The sequence below is a fragment of the Stigmatopora nigra genome, chromosome 4, assembly GCF_051989575.1.
Source record: "Stigmatopora nigra isolate UIUO_SnigA chromosome 4, RoL_Snig_1.1, whole genome shotgun sequence".
NCBI classification, from domain to species: domain Eukaryota; kingdom Metazoa; phylum Chordata; class Actinopteri; order Syngnathiformes; family Syngnathidae; genus Stigmatopora; species Stigmatopora nigra.
Window position 1 is genome coordinate 15643299 of NC_135511.1, and position 23189 is coordinate 15666487.

The following is a 23189-nucleotide window of genomic DNA, read 5'->3' on the forward strand; positions in this document are numbered from 1 at the left end:
CCTTGAGTCTCTTTTGCCAACACCTGGGAAATCAAACACAACCCCCACAATTAAATGCATGTGATTTATAAGCACATACAGTAGAGCTATTTATTTGCTGGCTTCTTTGCAATAAAAGCATGCCTTTAATAAGTCTTTTCAATAAAATATAGGGGACATTTTTCACAGATGGACAGGTAAACGGGGGATATTTAAAACATGAAATATTCAATGCTCATAGAAATTCATCCTGTTTTTGTATTAGACCGCTCTAATGATGGGGAAAAAAATTAATCTAATATTAAACAACTTCATAAATAAAACAGGTTCACTCACCTGATTTGGGTTGCGCGGGCTCAATTCCGGCTGGTGGCAGTAGGATTGGGAATGCCAAAGGTCCTCTGTCGACCAGTGGCGACCAGTCGTTGGTTGTGACCGGTCGTTGGTGGCGACCGGTCATTGGTGGCGACCGGTCATTGGTGGCGACCGGTCATTGGTGGCGACCGGTCATTGGTGGCGACCGGTCATTGGTGGCGACCGGTCATTGGTGGCGACCGGTCGTTGGTGGCGACCGGTCATTGGTGGCGACCGGTCATTGGTGGCGACCGGTCATTGGTGGCGACCGGTCATTGGTGGCGACCGGTCGTTGGTGGCGACCGGTCATTGGTGGCGACCGGTCATTGGTGGCGACCAGTCATTGGTGGCGACCAGTCATTGGTGGCGACCAGTCATCGGTGGCGACCATTCATTGGTGGCGACCAGTCATTGGTGGCGACCAATCGTTGGACGTGACCAATCATTGGAGGGGACCATTTGTTGGTGGTGACCGATCATTGGTGGCGACCAGTCTTTGGTGACGACCAGTTTTTGGTAGCGACCAGTCTGCCTTTTCGCCCACAGTCGGCTGGTATAGGCTGCGGTGACCTTTGTGAATAGGAAAGATGAATGAATGAATTTTCCCGTACAGATTATCCTCACAAGTGTCACGGGGGTGCCAGAGCCTATTTTTGCGCCAACCCAGGGACACTCAATTGGTGGCCAACCAGGGTACCCATAGAAAACCCATGCAAGCCTGGGGACAACATGCAAACTCCACAAAAAGACCTACCTGGGCTCGAACCCTCGACCTCAGGATCATGAGGCAAACCACTAGTCCACCGGGTTGCCTAATCATGATTTTATTCTATATATTGTTTTATCAAATATAAATACAATGTTAAAGAAAAAAATTAAATAAATCTGAGAAGTACATAAAAAAACTTTGGGTACTTTATAGTTGGAAGAATAGAAGTATAGTAAAAGTTACAATACTTATAAAGTAGGTCAAATTTGAAGCAATGTTTATCATTGTTCATTGTGACCTAAGTGCAAATTCAGGTACTGCCAAAGTGTAGATGCTTTTTTTTTCCATTCCGGATGGAACATGGCCTTGCAATGATGTTGTTTGCTTTTTGGCTACAATTTTCAATCATGTTTTCAAGTCATTTTTCCATGGCGCTCTTCCTCATTTAAAGTCACAGGAAGCCATTGCTGGTCCCAGCAGACTTCACATGAAATGTAACAGTCACCCGTACGAGTCACCAGTCAGTCACAGGGAAAAACGACTAGCGTGGGTTTTGTCCGGGCATCTGCCTTCCTCCCACAGTGAAATGGTGATCACATCAAAAAATGAGATCTAGACTTCACTCATGTCATTTTACATGCATGGCTGTCTTTTTGAAAATCAAAATCACAATCAGAATTGATAATCATTCCTAACTTGCTAATGCTACGCTAGCTAATACATGTTGAAAGAATGACAAAAACATTCACAGATGGATAACTTGCTCGGCCAAGTGTAGGGAATCTATGGCTCTGGAGCCACATGTGGCTCTTTCCATGGGTGCATATGGCTCTCCACTAACCTGTGAGGTAAAATATGGAAACTGTGACACTACCTTTACCATCTCTTGAATCATAATTTGTTTTTTTATTACTTTTCTGTGTGTATGATATCCCTGATACTTATTTACTAGTAACAGCATAACATTGTTGTAAAAATAATTCAGTTTTTGTACACTAAAAGTGGTGAAATGACTAAAAAAACACACATTTTCATGTATTTTTACCATTCAAATCTGAGAATGGCTCTCAATAAATAACATTAGAAAATATGAATTGTTTATGACTCTCTCTGTCAAAAAGGTTCCCGACCCCGATACTCATTCTGGGTGTGTCTTAATATGCTAACTATTCCAGTGGGCGGGGCCAGAGCATCTAAAAATAGAATTAGATCCAACGTCATTCATAATAAAGCCTTTTCTGTCTTTTTTTGCGGAAAAAAATGTATCCAAAATATAGTTTGCTAACATTTTAATGTCACTTGCAGAAATTTTTCATCATAATTTTTTATCCACCATTAATTTTGAGTGAATATTTCGCAACTGTTCTAGAAAAATAACATTTTTATGACATTACTTTCTATAAGACATTTTTTTCAAACTAGGTTTTAGAGGATTTATTTTGTCAAAATATAAAAAAAAGAGAGAAAGCTCCCACTGACAGAAATTCTCAAAAGGTCGTTGCTAGGGGGCTTTGTCGTTTTCATGTGAATGATGGCGGCGTTGGGGGTGCCGTGGTGCACAACAAGATAAGACAGTACAGACCAATAAAGAGCAAAAGTAGCTATCTCATTTTTATCACCGCGCCATAGGATGTTAAAGACGAGCCAATAGCGAATAAATAAACGTTATCTGCCGTTGGGCTGTTTGGTCACTGATGTTTAAACCTATTTAACTATCGGGAACGTGAAGCTAGCTACGGGAATTTCCTTGTGGTGACCTTGCAAAATGAAATTTACGCACTGTAATTCCAACACAAGTCAACGTGAGGGTGTTTTTTTTATATTTTTTATGATGGTGCTTTGAGGCTTAAGAGAAAAATAGGAGTCATACATCGTAAGTTACAATACTACTACAAAAAAAGTCTTAATATTCATCCGCGAACCCTGAGACTGGACTTTGGTTACTGTCACAAATTTTTGATGTCGTTGATGATTTCCCATCACAGAAGGCCACGACATTCAAATTTTTTCGGTTCAATCTAAAAATGAATGCGCAAAAAGAGCAAAAGACGTCAACATTTCACTTAATAATTTTGGTAATTATTGTAAATAGGTTATTATTCAAATTTATTTAATTTTTGTGGTTCACTGCAACTTGAATTGGTATTTTTAAGTTGGCTCATTTCTACTCAAAATGAGTTTTTTGATGCAAATGTGTTGTATTTACACGTGTATTTGAGAAGCATAAATAAAACGAAAAATATAATATATTCTAATAACTGTGTGTGGGGGGGTGAAGACCACTCGTATGTATACATGTACATTTATGTGTATGTATATATACACATATATACATATATACACATGTATATATACACGTATACACATGTATACATATATACCCATGTATACATATATACCCATGTATACACATATACACATGTATACACATATACACATGTATAAATATATACACATATATACATATATGCACATATATACATATATACACATATATACACACATACGCATATACACATACATACATTTATACATACATATACATATATACATACATATACATATACATACATATACATATATACATACATATACATATATACATTCATATACATATATACATACATATAAATATATACATACATATACATACATATACATATATACATATATACATATATACATATATATATATATATATATATATATATATATATATATATATATATATATATATATATATATATATATATATATATATATATATATATATATATATATATATATATATATATATATATATATATATATATATATATATATATATATATATATATATATATATATATATATATATATATATATACATACACATACATACATATACATATACATATATACATATATACATACATATACATATATACATATATACATACATATACATATATACATACATATATATGTATATGTATATATATGAGAGAGAGAGACAAATAAATAGTTAGATAGATAGATATAAATCACTCTAAAATGACAGCTTTACATTAGACGGATTAGAATCACCTGCAATTGTCTGGCAACCACCTGAGGGTGTATTTCACTTTCTGCCAACTGTCATCTGGGTGGGATGAGCTCCAGCTCCCCCCTGACCCTAATGAGGACAAGCACAGTATAAAAAATGGATGGATGAGTTAATTGACAGTGTTTTGATTTTATGAATAAGATTTATATCTTAATTAGTATGCGATGGCGAGGAAAACACATTAGCGTGGGCATTATCGGCTTTCACTTGATTTTTCTTTTAACTGCTACTCCAATGTCCTTCCCCAGCATAAAAAAAAGAGACTCATCATTTTTGTAATCCAATACCAAATGACCTTCCATTTTATAAACATGAAAATAAATGGCATTTGCCGAGGCAGCACTTTAGTGGCGCGCGCCCAGTAATTAATGTCACATATATAACGTGCCTAATTGACATCTAATACATTAAGTGGAAGGTATAAGACGGACAGCCTTGCACTATTGCGGCCTTTTTTGATTTCTTACATATTAATTGTAGACTTAATCTTTTTCTATGGATAATTCAAAACAATCAAATATTTTTTGTCTTGGTAAAAAGTGTCCTTTTTGTTTTTGTTGAATTTATTTAATTGTTTTTGTACAGTGTTTTGGCCACAAACGTCACAAAGTTGGAAAAATGAGTCTGTCAAAAGCCGGCTTGGCAACAAAAATTTGACTAAATTCAATGTTAATTTGTTGTTATTATTTTATCAGGCTGATTTTGCATAGTAAAGCAACTCCACAAAAAAATAACTGAATTCATTCAACGACAAGAGTTCCTTAATTAATTGATAACAATTCATCGTTATTGTTACAAATACAATAAATAGTATTCTTGAAAACTTTGTTTCGATAATGTTGAGGCTTCCGAGCTCTCCCTAATAGAAATGTTAGCAACAAGGCCAATATTTCTGTTTTTCAGAGCCAATAATAGCTGACATCCAGCTCATTAAGAGCACTTTGCGCTGCATTAAATGTGAGGGAACAAAAGGTTGTTGTTGTTGTTGTTGTTTTATTCCATCTGTACTTAAACGGCTCCATTATTTCTGGCCATAACTGGTCAAGTTTCCAATCTCATTTCATTTTCTGCACCACTTTATCCTCACAAGGGTCACAGGGGGTGCTGGAGCCTATCCTAGATGACTTCAGGCCAGAGGCGAGGACACACAAGGAGACAAACAACTAATTACTCTTAGTTAGGGCCAATTTTTAGTGTCCAATCAGCTTATCGTGCATCTTTTTTGAATGTGTGAGAAAATTGGAATACCCGAAGAAAACCCACAGAGGCCTGGGTAGAACATACAAACTCCACACAAGTGGACCGACCTGGATTTGAACCCATGGCGAAGTGCTAACCACTCATCCACCGTAACTATTTCACATAAAAGACACTGCTAGAGCGAATTGGACTTTTAAGGTAATTGTTTTTTTATACGAGCTGTGCAAGTCAGCTGCGATTATGCGGGAGCTCACCTGCGACTCTAATGACTTGTGATTACCATACAATTAATCAAGCGATCATTATCGGCGGCTTCCTGCTGTATCCTTTTACAAATAAATTTCCCCCAGAATGAAAGAGTGCAACGTAAGGGTGTCCAAACTGCCTCTAATCTTGCCTATTTCCCAGTTTTTTAGCCGGATAAGGTGGCTTTCCTGCCTGTATTTTTTTAGAAAAGGCCATTGAAAACCTTCTACTCTGTTAGGTTCATTTTTAGTTATCGCTAATATAATATAAAACAATACAAGGGGACATATATCAATCTGTACATCAATTAATTTCACATATCTGATGTTACTTGCAAGTGAGAATTCATTTTGACATCGTCCTCGTCACAAATGATTCTGAAAATCGGGAATTTCTACTGCCCATTTAAGGCCATAAATCCAAATAATTACAAGGTTATTGATTAATCCAATTGCGTAAGCAAAAACAACAGCTGTAACAATCATCACATATCAGGTATTCAATAATAACAATTAAGATCGGAAATAAAAAAACAACTCCATTGGAAATTAAACAACTTAAGCGTCCTTCCAGGTCTGCATTTTGGGGTAAAGGTCAGTCTCATCTTTCAGTAAACAGGTGACATGTTACGATCCCGAGACAAATTGAAGCTCACAAAAAAGATTAAATATACACATTTATATATATATATATATATATATATATATATATATATATATATATATATATATATATATATATATATATATATATATATATATATATATATATATATATATATATATATATATATATATATTTATATATATATATATATATATATATATATATATATATATATATATATATATATATATATATATATATATATATATATATATATATATATATATATATATATATATATATATATATAATAGTATTACAGAATTAATCCAACATACTAAAAATGTTGAAATGTCTTTTATAATGTTATTATAAAGTGTTAGAGTGTGATGATAACTTGTGAAGCCATGTGTGATGAAAATTGTGTTTGCTCAAGTTAATAGACGTTTTAAATATTTGATCTTATTCGTGTGGCTCGCTTTTCTTTCCGGTTCTTTATTTATGAATGCATTCATCCAAAAGCATTGCATGCAATATGGATTCCGTGGTCCAGGGTGAGCACATTTGACACGGCCCGTCTATGGAATTCAAGTCCGCGGGGTAACCGAGCATGCGGCCGGAAACGGAGAACATTTGACTTGGTAACGTGTGATTATCGGCGTATGGCCATGTGCACTTGGAACGTCTTGACAAAGAAAACGCGCTCGAGGGAATTCATGTGTTCATTTATCACACGACATGGCAAAAAGGATCTGCTGGATCAAGTGTTTTTTTAACAGTGGACGGGAGAACACTTTAGAAAAAGATTACTAGGATTTTGGTCTATAAAGCTTGCAAAAGAGAAGAAAAGTTGCCATTTTTAATGAATCTTGTTTGTATAGAAATTAAGGGTTTTGGTACAGAACTTGTTTGGAATTTTTTGAGTCTTTTGTGAATTGTGATTGATTATTATTTTTTATCCGAAAGGGAATATTTTAAGTACCGTATTTTCATGACTATAAGGCGCACTGCATTATAAGGCGCACCCTCAATGAATGACACATTTTATTTTTTTTCCTTATATAAAGGCGCACTGGATTATAAGTCGCCCTGTCTATTTTGGAGAACATTTCAGACTTTTAAGTGCGCCTTATAGTCATGAAAATACAGTAAGCCATTAAATATTCTCCATTTAAAAAAAGTATGTGGGAGATGCTTCGAATTACCGTATTTTCCCGACTATAAGGCGCACCCTCAACGAATGACACATTTTAATTTTTTTCCTTATATAAGGTGCACTGGATTATAAGTCGCCCTGTCTATTTTTGAGTGAATTTAAGATATCTAAGTGCGCCTTATAGTCGTGAAATTACAGTATTTTTGTTTTTAAATAATTTACTTTTCTTCCAATCAAAAGCTATTTATATTTAAGCAAATATATTTTATTTTATTTTTTGAAATGTGTAAAATATTCACATTCATTGATGGATTTTTATATTCTCAAAAATCAAAATATTCCAAAAAACATGTATTTTTAAAGAGGAAAAACTAACTAAATTTCTTTAATTGAACTTGATCATAAAAGACAAAGTTACAAAGATAATTTAATTTCAGCAAGCCTCACAAAATGACGAGGATCTGGCTCTCTAAAAAGACTGAATAGGATCATATATATATATATTTTTTTAAAGGATTGCAGTCAATGACAAAGTTCCTACTTTAAACTCAGATTGTCAGTCATAGCGACAGCAGCACTTGTTCGCAATATTTGCGCAGCCTTTTGGGACGTGCTCGACAGCCTTTGTCTTGTTCCCGTTCCTTTTCTATCTTGCGTCTAATGATGCTTGTGAGAAACGATGCACCACGACCCAACTTGCCCCCCCCCCCCAAAAAAAAAAAAACAACAACACACATCACCGTACTGACTGATGCATAATACAATAAAATCCAAATGCAAATACTCAAGCCCCGCAGGGAAAGTATGACTCAAAAATTCTCAACATGAGGACCGAAACAATGAACACGATCATCTAAAGAGCATTTTTTGGGGGGAAATGTGGCTTCAAGTGAATTTTTCTTTGTTTTTGAATATTGATTTTACGACGAAAATTGCTGAAACAAAAGGGCAGAGTGAATTGTAAAGTGGAAAATGAGCTGTTTTAATGGGCCGTTTCTGTTATAAAATCATCTCACATAGTGCGAGAGCAGATGTGAAAGTGAACTCTGAACTTACTGGAATTAACACTTTTTTTTAAAAAAAAGTCCCACTCTCACTTCACTAAATTTTACAGCGGCTATAAAAAATAAAAATGCATATACTTATTATATCTGGAAATCTGTAAATGACTGGAAAACCAGATTAAAAAGGCAATTTAGTCACAATTAACAATGATAAACATTCCCTCAAATGTGACCTTGTTTATTTATGAGAATAATTGACGTGTGGAACAAACAATTATTCTATTATTCCAACTATATAATAGCCAGGAAGCTTTATTAACTCTATAGAGAGCACTCATTTATTTCAATATAATTATTTCCGCTTGCATTCTTTTTAATTTCTTCATTAGTTTTTTTTCCCACAACAATCAGGTCTCAAAACTTGCGTAAGCACGACACAAAATCCCTTCTGTGCAATATCCTAGATTGGGCAATATTTTGGAATTTACCTTGCCAGGATGTGACTTTTTATATTATTATATTACCTTTTTATTTTATTTTTTACTGGGAAAACACATTTTTTTGGATTAGCACCACCAATTTCGTTATTGGCAGCTGTGTATAATGACAATAAAGCCTTTTAACTTGATTTGATTTTGATTAATATTGTATTTATATTTTTAAAGTATTTCTATTTAGTAAAAAAAAATATGATTAGGCTTTAGGATTTGTACATTTTTGTCTTTTGGCTTCTTTTGGCAGCTGCTGTAATAACAAGCCTTTTCCATGGCTAAGCTTGTTCAAATTTGCGGAAAAAGATGTTTAGATGTGTTCCTAGTTGGCCTCCTTTATACATTTTCCAAGTATCAGATCGGCACTCGGGATCAGTAGAGCTTCAAAATTAGTGACTTCATACATATGTGACTGTAACATCCCTAAAGAATACAGTACGTATTTGGAGGAGAAACAGATGGGATCTGTCTTATAATGCGGTGCACCTTATAGTCGTGAAAATACGGAACTTGCCACCATTAGACATCTTCTGACAAAAAAATGACAATGGAAAAGTATAGCAAGCACATTGGTTTGGAATTCAATAGGCAAAAAGCAAATATTTCCACATTGGGATTGATTTTTCTTTTCAGAATCAGGCTTTAGAACAAATACATAGCCGCTGGCCTCTACGAAACACCCTAGCCTGACCCTTGGTTGTCGTGGTAACCAAGATGTATTCTATATCTTCTCCCCATTCCATAACGGCAGAAGCTCATTTGCTTGTTAAAGAGCAAGCGACACCTGTGAACCGCCCACAGTTTGGTTTTAGATTTCTAGCGGTATCGCAATTAGATCTTTCACATGTCCCCCCCCCCCCCCCCCCCCCCCCCCCCATGGTCAAATAGGATGGCCATCATTTATTAAAAACTTAATTGAATGGGGGAAATAAATAAATAAATGTATATATATATATATATATATATATATATATATATATATATATATATATATATATATATATATATATATATATATATATATATATATATATATATATATATATATATATATATATATATATATATATATATATATATATATATATATATATATATATTCAAACTAATTGGCTGTGCTGAAACGTTGCTTATATAATAACAAAAACCTCATTCAGGAATTCCGAGAATGTCTGTATGAATTGAATTGAATGCATTTATTGTCATTGTTATATTGTAAAATGTAATTGAAAACTTCACCTTGAAATGGACTAGAAAGATGTTTTTTTTTCATTCATCATTCAACATTCATTTTTCATTGTCACTCATTCAATCATTCAATCATTGACCATGTACAAAGCAAATCTGGATCACAGACTTTTTTTGCCTCTAAGATTGATAACTGTGTTTTATTTTGTCATTTTTAAAGGGACACTATTTCACACTCAAAGAGTCAAAATAACCGCAGTCATGCATGAGATCATAGGAGTGTTCAGTATTTGATTGTTTTTGTTTGTGTCAATGTATAATGGAAGAAGACACCTGTGATCAAACAGAATTGAGGCCAGACTATTTGGTAAAAAAAAATATGGCTACAAAAAGAAACAATGACAGACAATCATAAAAGAAAAACATTATTTTGGATCTATTCCTTGTAATTTGCCTGTCTTGATCATGCCACTCAGTCAGCAAGGCTTAAAATATTCACTTTATACGACATACTCTCTCACCGTATGCCAAACTTGACTTAGTTTGTCATGGGAAACACAATTTATCGGATTATAGGAGTCCATCATATATTGCTGGGGGCTACATGTGGGTGTGCGCTTGGAAAACCAAGACTTGAGGAAAAAAAACGTGGATACGCGAAACATTCCCAAGTCGTTTTCTGCTTCCCAATTTCACAATTGACTCCAACCATATTTCAAACGCCAATATTTCAAAAACAAATTCGTACCCACACTTTATTTCCCCAATGAAGTATTTTTCATCCTAAAAAAAGGTACTCAATGCTTTTCATGGTTTACCCAAGCCTCGGCTAGTTTACCCACTGGAAGAGTCTTTTACAGGGAAAAACGTCATTGGAGTATTCGGCGTCCCTGCCGTCTATTCAATTGAAATAATAACGCATTGCGCCTTTCACGCGACTCGGCCAAGGTAGTGTGGGTGTTGCAGTTTCCTGCTGTTGATAACAACAACATTGCAGGAATCCTTGAATGTGCTTAATGATTAGAAATTCTCAAGCACCACATGTGGATTTTAGCAGTCTAGTTTAAAGTAAAAAGGCACTCAAAGCCTGCTTTTGTGTTGGAAAATGTATATTTGATTTTAAAATGTAGTTTTTGATCCGTACTGTACTAAAATGTACTACTACTACTATTGGTATCATTAACGATACGCCACTAAATGACATCATCGGTATTGGGGAGTACTTGAAGCAGTTACGTGCCGATGCTGTGTAGTATTTTCATTTTTTTGTCAATAATTTCCCAAGAGCTAGCAATGCCTACTCAAGACGGACGCTAGCTACATACTATACTGTAAAAAAAATACAAATAAAAAAACCTATGGCCTATTCAAGACCATGATAGATGTCCAGTTGTGTGCTATGCAATTATGCTATTGCTCTTAATTTAAATTAATTTATCACCTATAGGCGTCTAAATTCAAATGAATGTCCGCTCCTTCACGTCTAGGGTCGTCAATGGCAGCCAATAATTAAGGTCGTGTCCAACTTATGGTAAACTTACTTTAGATTGAAGTAAGTATGCAGAAAAGTAGTAGTCAAAGAAATTTTTAAAAAATTGTACCTGTTTTCAAACAAAAAAAACATGGTATTGCAACAGTATTGCATTGGGTGCTCGGACGTTTCGTCGCCAGTGTTTTGGTCCCTTTTGATCGCCGGTCAAATGTACTTAGATATTAAATAGTACTTAGATATTAAACAGTACTTGGATATTAAACAGTACTGGGATATTAAACAGTACTGGGATATTAAACAGTACTTAGGTATGAAACAGTACTTAAATATTAATCAGTACTTGGATATTAAACAGTAATCAGATATGAAACAGTACTTAGATATTAAACAGTACTTAGATTTTATACAGTAGTTGGATATTATACAGCAGTTAGATATTATACAGTAGTTAGATATTAACCAGTACTTAGATTTTAAACAGTACTTAGATTTTAAACAGTACTTAGATATTAACCAGTACTTAGATTTTAAACAGTACTTAGATATTAAACTCTCTCTCTCTTAGATATTAAACTCTCTGTCATGAATATAATTTTGAGAGCTGCTTTCAACAGTAAACTCTCAGTCACCATTTGACCGGCGACCAAAAGACCGGCGACCAAACGTCCGGTCACGATTCCATTGTAGTCAGTGGTACTTGAAAAATATTATACACCTGTTTTGACTTGATAATATCTTTGGGAATGAAAACTGCCCCGACACACTAAAATATGCATATAAGTAAACTGTGTTAATTATTTTATGTTAGTGAGTTGTATCTGTCTTAGTGTTAGTAGTGTTAAAACTGGTTCTAGTGTCCATACAGGGATTCCAGACCTGAATTCAAGTCCTAATTGCAGAACTTTGAGGCAGACCACTCATGTGTATTTCTTCCCTTGGGTGGTTAAGTGTGTTTTGTATTCGCAAAAATGTCAAAATGCCCTGGAGAATCGTTTCTGCATTTACTGAACATGCACCCCGGCCTACTGCAGTCTCATCATAGCACCAAAAAAAATAAAAAAGTAAAGAAGAAGAAGGCATGCACTCACCTCTTTCTCTGACATGGACACACTATGAGTCATGCCATGGTGGTTCTATTTCAGGACGCCTCCTGGCAAATTCAGCCTCTTTGTCACTTCTCCCCTTTCTTGTGTTGGTCATTTATTTGCCTGCTGTTAGCAACATCTTTCCTCCTTTTAATGATCTCAATATTTTTGCTGCTGTTAAACCTGCAAGGATGAGCATGAAAACCAGTTAAAAAAAACTGCCAGACCAGACTTTGACTCATGGCTTGAAGTCGATAGTGTCGGATTTCACTGAAAACGTCATTTTGTTGATAATTAGTCACAGAATGTGTTTAGACTACAACTTAATTACACATTTTCTGACATATAACTGATATTTTTCCACAGTACAAACAGTGCAATTGCAATAAATCTGACATAGTCCATTTTTTTTTTACACAAAATGTGGGTATAAATCAGATTGTGATACTGAATCAATTAAATTAGCTTTTTTAATTAGACAAATTCTTAGAATTTGGAAGATTTGTTGTAATTATTGGGGCGTTGTGGTGGTTTGTTTTGAAAGTGTTGTATTTAGCTTGAATTATTTGGTTGAATACATGCGTTTTTTGTGTTTTCTTGTCAAAATCTTTACTATTTGGCTCATATTTGTACATGTGTTTGTGTTATAGCTTCAGAAAAAAATGTAGAAAAATTGAAGGAAGTCATTACAAGACCCACAAATTGTCTTGTCTCTTGTTCTGTTTTTACATTTCCATTGTTTCCAGGAAATATTCTATACTGTCTAACGTTTTAAGCCTCGGGTATCTAAATTTAGTTTTAAAAGGATTTACTGCTCTTGTGAAATAAAAAGGCAATTTTCTCCAATTTGAAAAACAACGGGTAGTTTATTTTATATTTCGTATTTAATGCGAGTAAAAAGAAAAGTTATTGCAAGCATAAACATTTGTTTCTTTGTTTGACCTTTCCTACAATGACTCCATGAATGTTGATTTGCTTAACCCACGTGTCAAAGTGGCGGCCCGGGGGCCAAATCTGGTCCACGGCAGTATTTTGTGTGGCCCGGGAAAGTAAATCATGAGTGCCGACTTTCTGTTTTAGGATAAAATTAAAATGAATAGTATAGATGTATATTAAATTTCCTGATATTTCCCCTTTTAAATCAATAATTGTCATTTTTTTATCATTTTTTTCAATTTTTGCTCAAAAATAATTTTGTAAAATCTAAAAATATATTTAAAAAAATCTAAAATAAACATTGTTTTGGAGCTTTAAAAAAACTGAATATTCAGGTCTTTTAATCCAGTTCTTTTAATCCATTTATTTAAAAAAAAAAATCTAAATATGGTCCACTTGAAATCAAGTTGACGTTATTGTGGCCCGCGAACCAACCCGAGTCTAACACCCTTTGGCCTAACCAATCAAAGCGTATCGGACAACTAACACCATCAATTCACCCTCACCTAACTTTTCACAGCCCAAAATAAACAGGATGCTATTTAGTTGCCCTGCCAAGCAAACATAATTTGACACCCCCAATGTAGATAGCCCTCTCACGCCATATCTGGACTCAGTTTATCCGGTCCCATGGCGGAGCCTTCAGAGCGTCTGTTCACGCGGTTGCCAGGTCGGCGTCATCCAGCGAGATAATTAACCACCTGCTGATGAAGCAGCCATCCAGTATAAGATTACACTCCTCTTGACATTTGCAGAATCACTCACGGACATATAAAAGGACAGATTTATCGACGGAACCCCCCCACCCGTGAACGGCACGGCGATGGGGCGGCATTGGGCGAAGGAACGTCTGCGACTCCCGATGCACCGATCGCACTTCCCACTGAGCGTTACTAATTTGTTCATCTCCTTAATGAACATTATTGCCAGAATCACATTAACCCGGCACTCGGCCGTCTTAATGACTAGCGGCGCCATGCTCGCTGCTCGCATTCCCCCCGGTGCCCCCCCCCCCCTCCTCCCTCCGATGCGATCGATAAGTTCAATTTAGTCTTTTCATTTTAGCCTCATCAGCCCCAGTGCGTCGGACGGAACCTGTAGCGGTAGAAAGCTGATTATGTACACCGCAATGGCGATTCATTGAAAGCTCCTGTAAATCATTCACGGGTGATAAGAAAATTGAGGCTGGATGATAAATCAAACAATAAAACAAGTCGTATCCGATTGCTAAGAAATGGATTAAGTTGCTGGGGAAAGTATTCTTTTGTTCAACTCATTTGAATAAAGCTATTGCAGAATTGAAATTATATTATAGGGTGATCCAAAGGAAGGAAAAGAAGAAGAAATAGGTTGGTAATCATTAAAATATGGAGTAAATAAACTGTTTAAACAATGTATTTTAACTAAATGATCTTAAATAGAAAATGTAATTGTCAAACAATGCAATAAATGGAGATTTTTTTGTTGTGATTTGTTAGTTTTGGCTGCAAGATTTCTTTCAGTACTGTCAATCTACATCAGGGGTGTTCAAAGTTGGTTCGCGGGCCGCTTTAACATCAACTTGATTTTACGTGGGCCGGACCAGTTTAGATTTTTTTTTTTATAAATGGATTAAAAGAACTGGATTAAAATCCCTGAATGTTCAGTTTTTTTTATAGATCTAAACCAATGGTTATTTTACCTTTTTTTGCATATTTTTTCAGATTTTACAAAACAATATTTGAACTAAAAAAACTGAAAAAATGATTAAAAAATTACAGTTGTTGATTTAAAAGGAAGAAGATCAGGAAATTTAATAAACATCTATACTCTTCACTTAAATTTCATCCTAAAACAGAAAGTCGGCACTCATCATTTACTTTCCCGGGCCACACAAAATGATGCAGCGAACCAGATTTGGCCCCCGGGCCGCCACTTTGACACATATGATCTACATCTAAAAATACAATAAAATACACTGTAAATCTCTACATTTTTGCATTACGTATTCGTTACCAAAGCCCACAGCAACATTGGATTGGACACTAATGAGTCTACATAAAAATGTAAACCAACTCATTTTTTAAAAAGTCCCCAATTTTGATCCCTTGCAAATGCTGCGATCGATTGCAATTTCCGATCCTCAAAACAAGCGAGTTCCCCGACTATAGGAGAAAAGGAAAGCTTCATTTCCCACCTGAGCGCCGCAGCTATTGCAGAACTCGGCACTAAAGTCGCACACTTCATCAGCCGCGACGGCGTGTGTTCATATCAAGGTGTGTCAGGTGGGTGTGCTGGGAAATGTAGCTATTAAATGTTTACTCGCGTCGCCTGGAAGAATTTCTACCTCCATTCTAAAAGTAAGAAAAATATTCTGTTCAGAAACCTTTTTTTTTATGTGCCGACTTCCGTAAAAAGACGAAAACTTGGCTATAAACATAGCCGTTCAAATCAGATCGGCAGGAGAACTTGCGTGGCAACATAGTTGCCGTGGCAGGCAATTACTCATCAACGTTTTTCCCCCCTGCTAAGAATACATTTATACACACAAAACATCAACATACGACAAATTAAAGTCATTTGGCGTGGCGTTTTCTGACTGACGGCTTCCATTGGCGCTCATAATTACACATTTGCAGTCTTTGAGGGCTTAAAAAACATAAAAACAACCGTGGAGGTTATGTTCTGCAACATTTGTGGGCGTGGCCAAAAGCTGCCCTATGGACAGAGAAGGTGTGGCCATAGTTATTTCAGCTGAGTTTCTTTTGACAGCTAAATCAGCATAATTCACCTGTTGTGAACTACTGGCGAGTTGTAATCAAGTTTTTGGACTATTTTGTGTCTTACAAGGTATGTTTTTACTCATTTTTATGTTTTGTTTACTTTTGGCATTGCAGCAAATGACACGATATACGTTGTGTATGTTTACTTAAGAGTCAGTTTGTCTTACCTGTGTTTGATTAGCATTGCTATTCAGGTTTTGTTGTGGTGAATATGGCAGGAAGCAGGTAAAATAAGGATTCTCACAGCATAAAATGAACATTGAATGTTTCATTGATATCACTTGAGAGAGCCTGGTGAAGAGAAAATATGAAATGAGTGACACATCAGCTGCACACAATAAAATAAATAGATAATGAAGACAAGTGAACTGAAGATTTCTCTTTTCTACTCAGGTTTCATGATGGAAGTTGCGTTGTTGCTGAAAGTGTCTGTTTTTTTTCTGCTAACAGTTCATCTAAAGACAGGTGAGTCAGATAATTCTCATCTCAAACTCCTGAGGCCATTCTATTAATACAACTCATTCATTTTCAAACAATAGCTATCTAAATTAGGGCGATGTGCAAGATAGGAAATGACAATCATAATAGCGGCTTAATTCGTGTGATAGCTGATTTAAAAAGTCAAGGAAACCTGGATTGCGTGTGTATGTAAATTATTATGTTCTATAACAACAACAACATACCGTATTTACTCGCATATAAGCCGCATTTGTCAAACAAAAACATTATAATGAATCGGAAGTACGGCTTATATGCGCATAATAAGACGACAGGCACAAAACTGCAAGGTGACAAAGACTAAACGCCATAACCCAAGAGAATGCGGTCGATACGGTCATTTATTTCCCCCAAAAAAGTCCAATTCAATAATTTTAAGGCAATTTTAAGGGTGTGGCTTATATGCGAGAAATAGTAAAATTCAACAATTTTAAAGCAATTTTAAGGGGACGGCTTATTCGCGAGAAATAGTCAAATTCCCCAATTTTAAGGAAATTCTAAGGGTGCGGCTTATACGCGAGAAATGGTCAAATTCAACTATTTTAAGGCAATTCTAAGGGAGCGGCTTATACGCGAGAAATAGTCAAATTCAACAATTTTAAGGAAATTCTAAGGGTGCGGCTTATACGTTAGAAATAGTCAAATTCAACTATTTTAAGGGTGCGGCTTGTACGCGAAAAATAGTAAAATTCAACAATTTTAAGGCAATTTTATTGGTGCGGCTTATACGTGAGAAATAGTGAAATTCAACAATTTTAAGGCAATTTTAATGGTGCGGCTTATACGCGAGAAATAGTTAAATTCAACTATTTTAAGGTAATTTTAAGGGTGCAGCTTATACGCGTGTAAATATGGCAACATCTCCCTCCCAGTTCAAATGGATTGGACGTCTAACGCCTTCAATGGAGGCAAGAAAATGAACTTTTTTGGGCCAAAAATAAACGAGTCTATATGGAGTTGGCAAGAATGAGGCCCGCCAGGCAAAGTGACTTTGACACCCCTGATCTCATGAATGAGTGACTGTACTTTGTGGTGTCTGCAGAGTGTTTGCCAGGTGAATTAAAAGCCAAGCTTGTCAACAAACATTCCAGCTGAATGGATTTATCAGGATTCTCCATTAAGATTTTGCACCCAAGGTCAAAACATGGAGGCTAAAATGGATGACAATATTACGAGTTAAAAACGTGGCCAACTTAAATTAATGTTTTCAAATAATATATTGAACTTCTGTTCGGAAATTATAAATATTTCTGACATATTTACTTCCCATTGCCCTTTAAAAAATAAGAATTACTCCAGAATAACTGTTCTTGTTCCCTTTTGTCAACTAGGATGAAGTTTATTTACTGATAAAATAAATTGAAAAACAAAGTCAACGGGGCTCTCCATCCTTTTTTTTTTTGTTGTTTTGTTATTCTCAAACGTTGGCTGAATGAACTCTTGTTATTAATGATAATCGGAACCAACAACAAATCTAACGGTGGCACCACAGACATTTCAACTGAAGAGAAATACTTATCTGTTAGCAGTAGATAATAGCTGACGGGTGAACAAAAGTTTGGATTACATTTTTTTTTTCAAAAGAGAAATTAATTCAGAGGCACGGATATCTTATTTGTAAATTGACGCTTCACCTCCAAAATCCAAAAGGCTTGTTAAAGAGTCATAAAGTCAATTTCGAGAATGTTTATTTTCATTTGGGTTGTCAATATAGTGCTTATCCTTGTTGAATTATGATTTTTTTAAAACCCTTATATCGTTGTTAATGGCATCCAATGGAAAAAGTACAATTTTATTGTTACTTCTAACCATAACTCAAGTTTAATTCAATTGAATTTCATTGATTTAGACTTATTAACATTGCATTCCATTATACATTTGTAAAACTAAGACAAAAATAAAATTAAAAATAATTATTTAAAGCTAACCCAATTTGCATTATAATGTAAACAAACCCCAAATTTTGATGCATATTTGAAGTACTACAATACTTACATAAAGCTGTGGACAAGGTGCCTTGACTTATGAGCTTCCAGACTTCATATTTAAACCTGCATGGAAAAAAAAGTGATTGGACAGTGAACATTTACTCATTTTCTGAACCGCTTATCCTCACAAGGATCGCAAGGGTTCCTGGAGCCTATCCCAGCCAACTTAGAGCACCAGGCGGGGCAACAACCTGAATCAGTGGCCAGCCAATCGCAGGGCATGGGGAGATAAATGACAACCAATCATAGCTAGGGGCAATTGAGAGTATTCAACCAATTTGTTACTGCTAGCTGATGAAAGTACTTACCTATAAAAACCTATAAATTATGTTACTTGACAAGTTTAATCAGTTTTTCCAAACATATTTGAGCACACAGACTTAACAGAAGCAATGCAAGTGACATCTTCAGGACCTCAAACCATCCAGAAGGCCCAGGGTGAAAACGTCTTACTCAGCTGCACCTACACTCCGGGACCCCAAGACGTTGGCGAGCTGGACATCGAATGGTCCAACCTCAGCCCAGACATGACACAGAAAGACAAACTGGTAACCGACTTCTCCGAACAAAGACAGGAATGTTTCAGTCTTGGCAAACACAAGACGTCATACCTCAGCGAGTCGTAAAACCGGCTCATCTATTCTCATTCCTCATTTCTTGTTTTCCATTCCAGATCATGGCCTTCACAGAAGGCCGTATACACAACTACGACCCATCCCTCACTGGTAGAATAAACTTCGTTGGAGACCCTAAGCGAGGAGATGCGTCCATATCAATGACTAACTTAAGGCGGTCTGACACGGCGACCTATCAGTGCAAAGTTAAAAAATCACCAGGCGTCGACATGCGAAAAGTAACCTTGGTTGTGATGGGTGAGGACGATTCTTCAACCGGTTTTGCTAGTTGACGCTTGTTCGACGTCATAGGAATGTCCTCCAAAACTTAGCGCCACCACCCTTAAGGTTTTCACTTTCTAACAACATGTTATTTGATTTTTTTATCAGTTCCGCCATCGGTGCCAAAATGTTGGGTAGACGGCAAGGAGGAAAAAGGCAGTCCGGTTACACTCCGCTGCGAGTCTTCCCAAGGATCGTCTCCAATGACATACACATGGAGACGAGATCCGCCCATGGCCGTCCCGTTGAGTAAGTCCGTTCAAATTCTCCAGGTCTTGGAAGACCTTGAGTAATAATCCCATGTTCATTTTCAATGTCTCCAATGAAGTTTCCGAAAGTGGGGAGTATTTGATCAAGAACCATTCAGACAGCTACGCTGGAAGTTACATCTGCGAGGCTAAAAACCCTGTTGGCAAAGCTCAGTGTAGATATGCACTGAAGGCCAACAATCGTAAGTAAAGGAGATCGTCACTCTGAAATTTGACTTTCTGAACTTCTTAGGAAGTATCCTCCAATTAAAAGAAAAATACTGCCTTTTGGCTAGGATCGTGTCCGCAACTTGAAAGCGCGGCAAAATACAAACATGATAAAGATTTCAGGAGTATAGGGATGTCAATATGTAAGTGTGTTTTAATTAGGAAAGGGGAAAATATTTTGAGGCTACCGTTAGCTGACGGGATGATTAAATTCTTTGTGAAGTTAGAGGACGGATGGAAATATTCAGTCGTGTTTCTGTTGAATTTAAAAAAATAGTTGATTGGGTATAAATGTTCTTAGGGTATAATTTCTCTAACTGACGTCTTAATTTATTGGGCTTGTTGCAGTTCTGCTGCCAAGTCTTTTTTAATATCATTTGACATGGCGCCATGCAACACATTTTGAAAGATCTACAAGCAGATATATAGAAAATTAAATGTAAAATCATTCTTTTTAGTACAGTCGTTTGTTGTTCATTTGACAGTCAACTTTTTACAGCGTTTTTGGTTTTAAACAGGATAATTCTGGCAACCACAGCTTCCAGTAATTTATTCTAAAGAAGGTTTTAGGCTCCTTAGCGGGAGGTCTCAAAATCTCGCTAACTTTGTTCTTGTTTTTCTTAGGAAGGTTACTAACTAAAATATTTATTACCAGTACTCCTCTGTTATTAATGCAATGTGTGTAGTACTTTACTTCAGAGCCGTATTTTTTAATATTTTTAATGTACTTTCAAGGTACTTAAGGGCTTAGTAGTAATTGCTCCCTTGACGCTATTTGAGGACATATCGCCAGAAAATTTGGTCGGTATATTCTAAAATCATATATGCATCACTCATCAGAGCTTTATTTATATTTTTTCTCTTAAAACTGACTAATTACAATAATAAATTGCGGACAAATTGTTGCACGTAGCTTCCGAGTTCCACTAGAGGGAGCCGGGGCGATTTCCATTAAATGTGAATTATCACAAAGATCTCCCAATGCGCAACGAATAATTTGTCTAAATGTCTTTAGCTATGTTAATTGGGCATTCAGGACTCTGAATAAGTGCTTTTGACAAGCATGACGAATGGCATTGCAGATAAATGCAAGCAAAGAAGCTTGGGCTAAAAGCCCGTCCTACTTTACGACTGTTGGGCCGGCCCGCCTCGAGCGGCTTTGGGTGTCCTCGTTAAATTTACCGACGGACAAAAGCTAGTGGATAAATCCACAGTTATGTCGACAATTGCCGCACGGGTGTGTTAACCTACTTTAAACGGCAAAATCACACGGGGAATGTTGAATATGTATCGTGTAAGGTAGGGATTAGGAACCTTTTTGACAGAAAGAGCCATAAACAATTTATATTTTCTAATGTTATTTCTTGAGAGTCATTCTCAGATCTAAATGGTAAAAATACATGAAAATGTGTGATTTTTGTGTGTGATTTCACCACTTTTAAAGTAGAAAAAGTCTAAAAAAAAGAATTATTTTGACAACATTGTTATGCTATTGCTAATAAATCAATATCAGGGATATCATAAACGAAGAAGAGTAATAAAAAAACAAATTATGATTGAAGAGATGATAGAAATAGTGTGACAATTTCCATATTTTACCTCATAAGTTAGTAGAAAGCCATATACACCCTTAGAAAGAGCCACATGTGGCTCCTGAGCCATAGATTCCCTATCCCTGGGGTAAGGAAATCAGATGGATATGGTCACTGAAAAAAAATGCAGAAAATTGAAAACTGAAATGAGTCTTACATGGTCAAAAAGTTTAAAAAGAACCTGTCGTATGAACATGGCCTTGAAAGTCATCAAAAAAAAAACCTGATGCGATTCCCTTGACGTTTTCTCTTCCAGCCGCGAATAAAGTGGGAATCATAGTCGGGGCTGTGATTGGTGCACTTCTCCTCCTCCTCCTTCTGGCGCTGGCCATCTGTCTTCTGGTCTGCTGCTGCTGCCGCGGCTTCTTCAAATGCTGGGGAAAAGAGGTTTCAAATGAAATCAGGTATTCCAATAGAAAGCATATCAAAGCCTTCATTCATATCTTCTTCGTATGAGATGAAGAGAGTTATGTGTTTTTCGCCAGGGAGGATAGCCCCGCCCCCGAGAGTCGTCCACCAAGCAGGAACTCCAGCTATCGCTCAGTTTTGGGCTATCGTACCCACCAAGGGGTGGCTTATAACTCAGTGGGCAACCGACTACCCAGTGTCAATGAGTCGAATGGCGGCAATAGTAATAGGGGTTCCAAAATGGGAGGCTCAGTGAGGAAAGCACCACTTTCGCCACTTAAATATGACTCTCGTTTTGGTTACCCGGTGTAACTGGACAGAAAGGACTCCTAAAATGAAGAAAGTTTTGTTTCGTTTTTTGTACTCTTGAAAGAAATTGTGTTTAAAGGAATGTACTAACATGACTACAGCTAAATGGATGTTCTAAGTTACGCACTTAAGGGTGTCAAACTCGGGTTGGTTGGCGGGCCGCTTTAATGTCAATTTGATTTCATGTGGGCCGGACTATTTTAGATATAATATTTAAATTTTTTTTTTTTATAAATAGATTAAAAGAATTGGATTATAAGCCCTGAATATTCAGTTTTTTATAGATCTAAAACAATATTTATTTTAGCTTTTTTTTATATATATATTTTTGGATTTTTCAAAATGATTTTTGAACTAAAAACAGAAAAAAAATGGATTAAAAATTATAATTATTGATATAAAAGGGAAAAATCAGGAAATTTAATATACATCTATACTCTTCATTTATTATTTAATCCTATAAAAGAAAGTCAGCACTCATGATTTACTTTCCCGGACCACACAAAATGATGCGGCGGGCCAGATTTGGCCCCCGGGCCGCCACTTTGACACCAGTAGTCTATGTTCTGAATTATTGTCGGTGTGGAAAACATGTTAATAATAAACGCCATGAATTTGTGCCAGTTGTAAATACCAGATGCTTTATATTGTTATCAGATATTATTACACCTTTGTCCTATAGCTGTAAATCCAATATACTTTGAATTAAAAAAGATAAACTACAGAGTG

At 36.0% G+C, this 23189-nt stretch overlaps 1 protein-coding gene and 1 long non-coding RNA gene across 2 annotated transcripts; one reads left to right on the forward strand and one right to left on the reverse strand.

The window, feature by feature from the left end:
- Nucleotides 1-671: 671 nt before the first annotated feature.
- Nucleotides 672-16048, reverse strand: LOC144196085 (uncharacterized). The gene is made up of 4 exons (XR_013326206.1): nucleotides 15708-16048; nucleotides 12599-12778; nucleotides 4109-4196; nucleotides 672-903 (listed from the first exon to the last, which is right to left on the reverse strand). It is a non-coding gene; the product is annotated as an uncharacterized LOC144196085 (long non-coding RNA).
- On the forward strand, nucleotides 15724-23189 carry vsig8b (V-set and immunoglobulin domain containing 8b). The gene is made up of 9 exons (XM_077716075.1): nucleotides 15724-15870; nucleotides 16283-16360; nucleotides 16687-16758; nucleotides 19158-19327; nucleotides 19453-19651; nucleotides 19784-19924; nucleotides 20004-20126; nucleotides 22000-22147; nucleotides 22229-23189. The coding sequence occupies exons 3-9, from the start codon at nucleotides 16692-16694 to the stop codon at nucleotides 22461-22463; spliced, it is 1083 nt and encodes a 360-aa protein (XP_077572201.1). The 5' UTR covers nucleotides 15724-15870; nucleotides 16283-16360; nucleotides 16687-16691; the 3' UTR covers nucleotides 22464-23189.

Coding starts and splice junctions, on each gene's coding strand:
- vsig8b (XM_077716075.1), top strand. CDS start 16,692: ATGATGGAAGTTGCGTTGTTGCTGAAAGTGTCTGTTTTTTTTCTGCTA. Junction 19,328..19,452: donor TGACACAGAAAGACAAACTG/GTAACCGACTTC, acceptor TTTCCATTCCAG/ATCATGGCCTTCACAGAAGG. Junction 20,127..21,999: donor TGCACTGAAGGCCAACAATC/GTAAGTAAAGGA, acceptor TTTCTCTTCCAG/CCGCGAATAAAGTGGGAATC.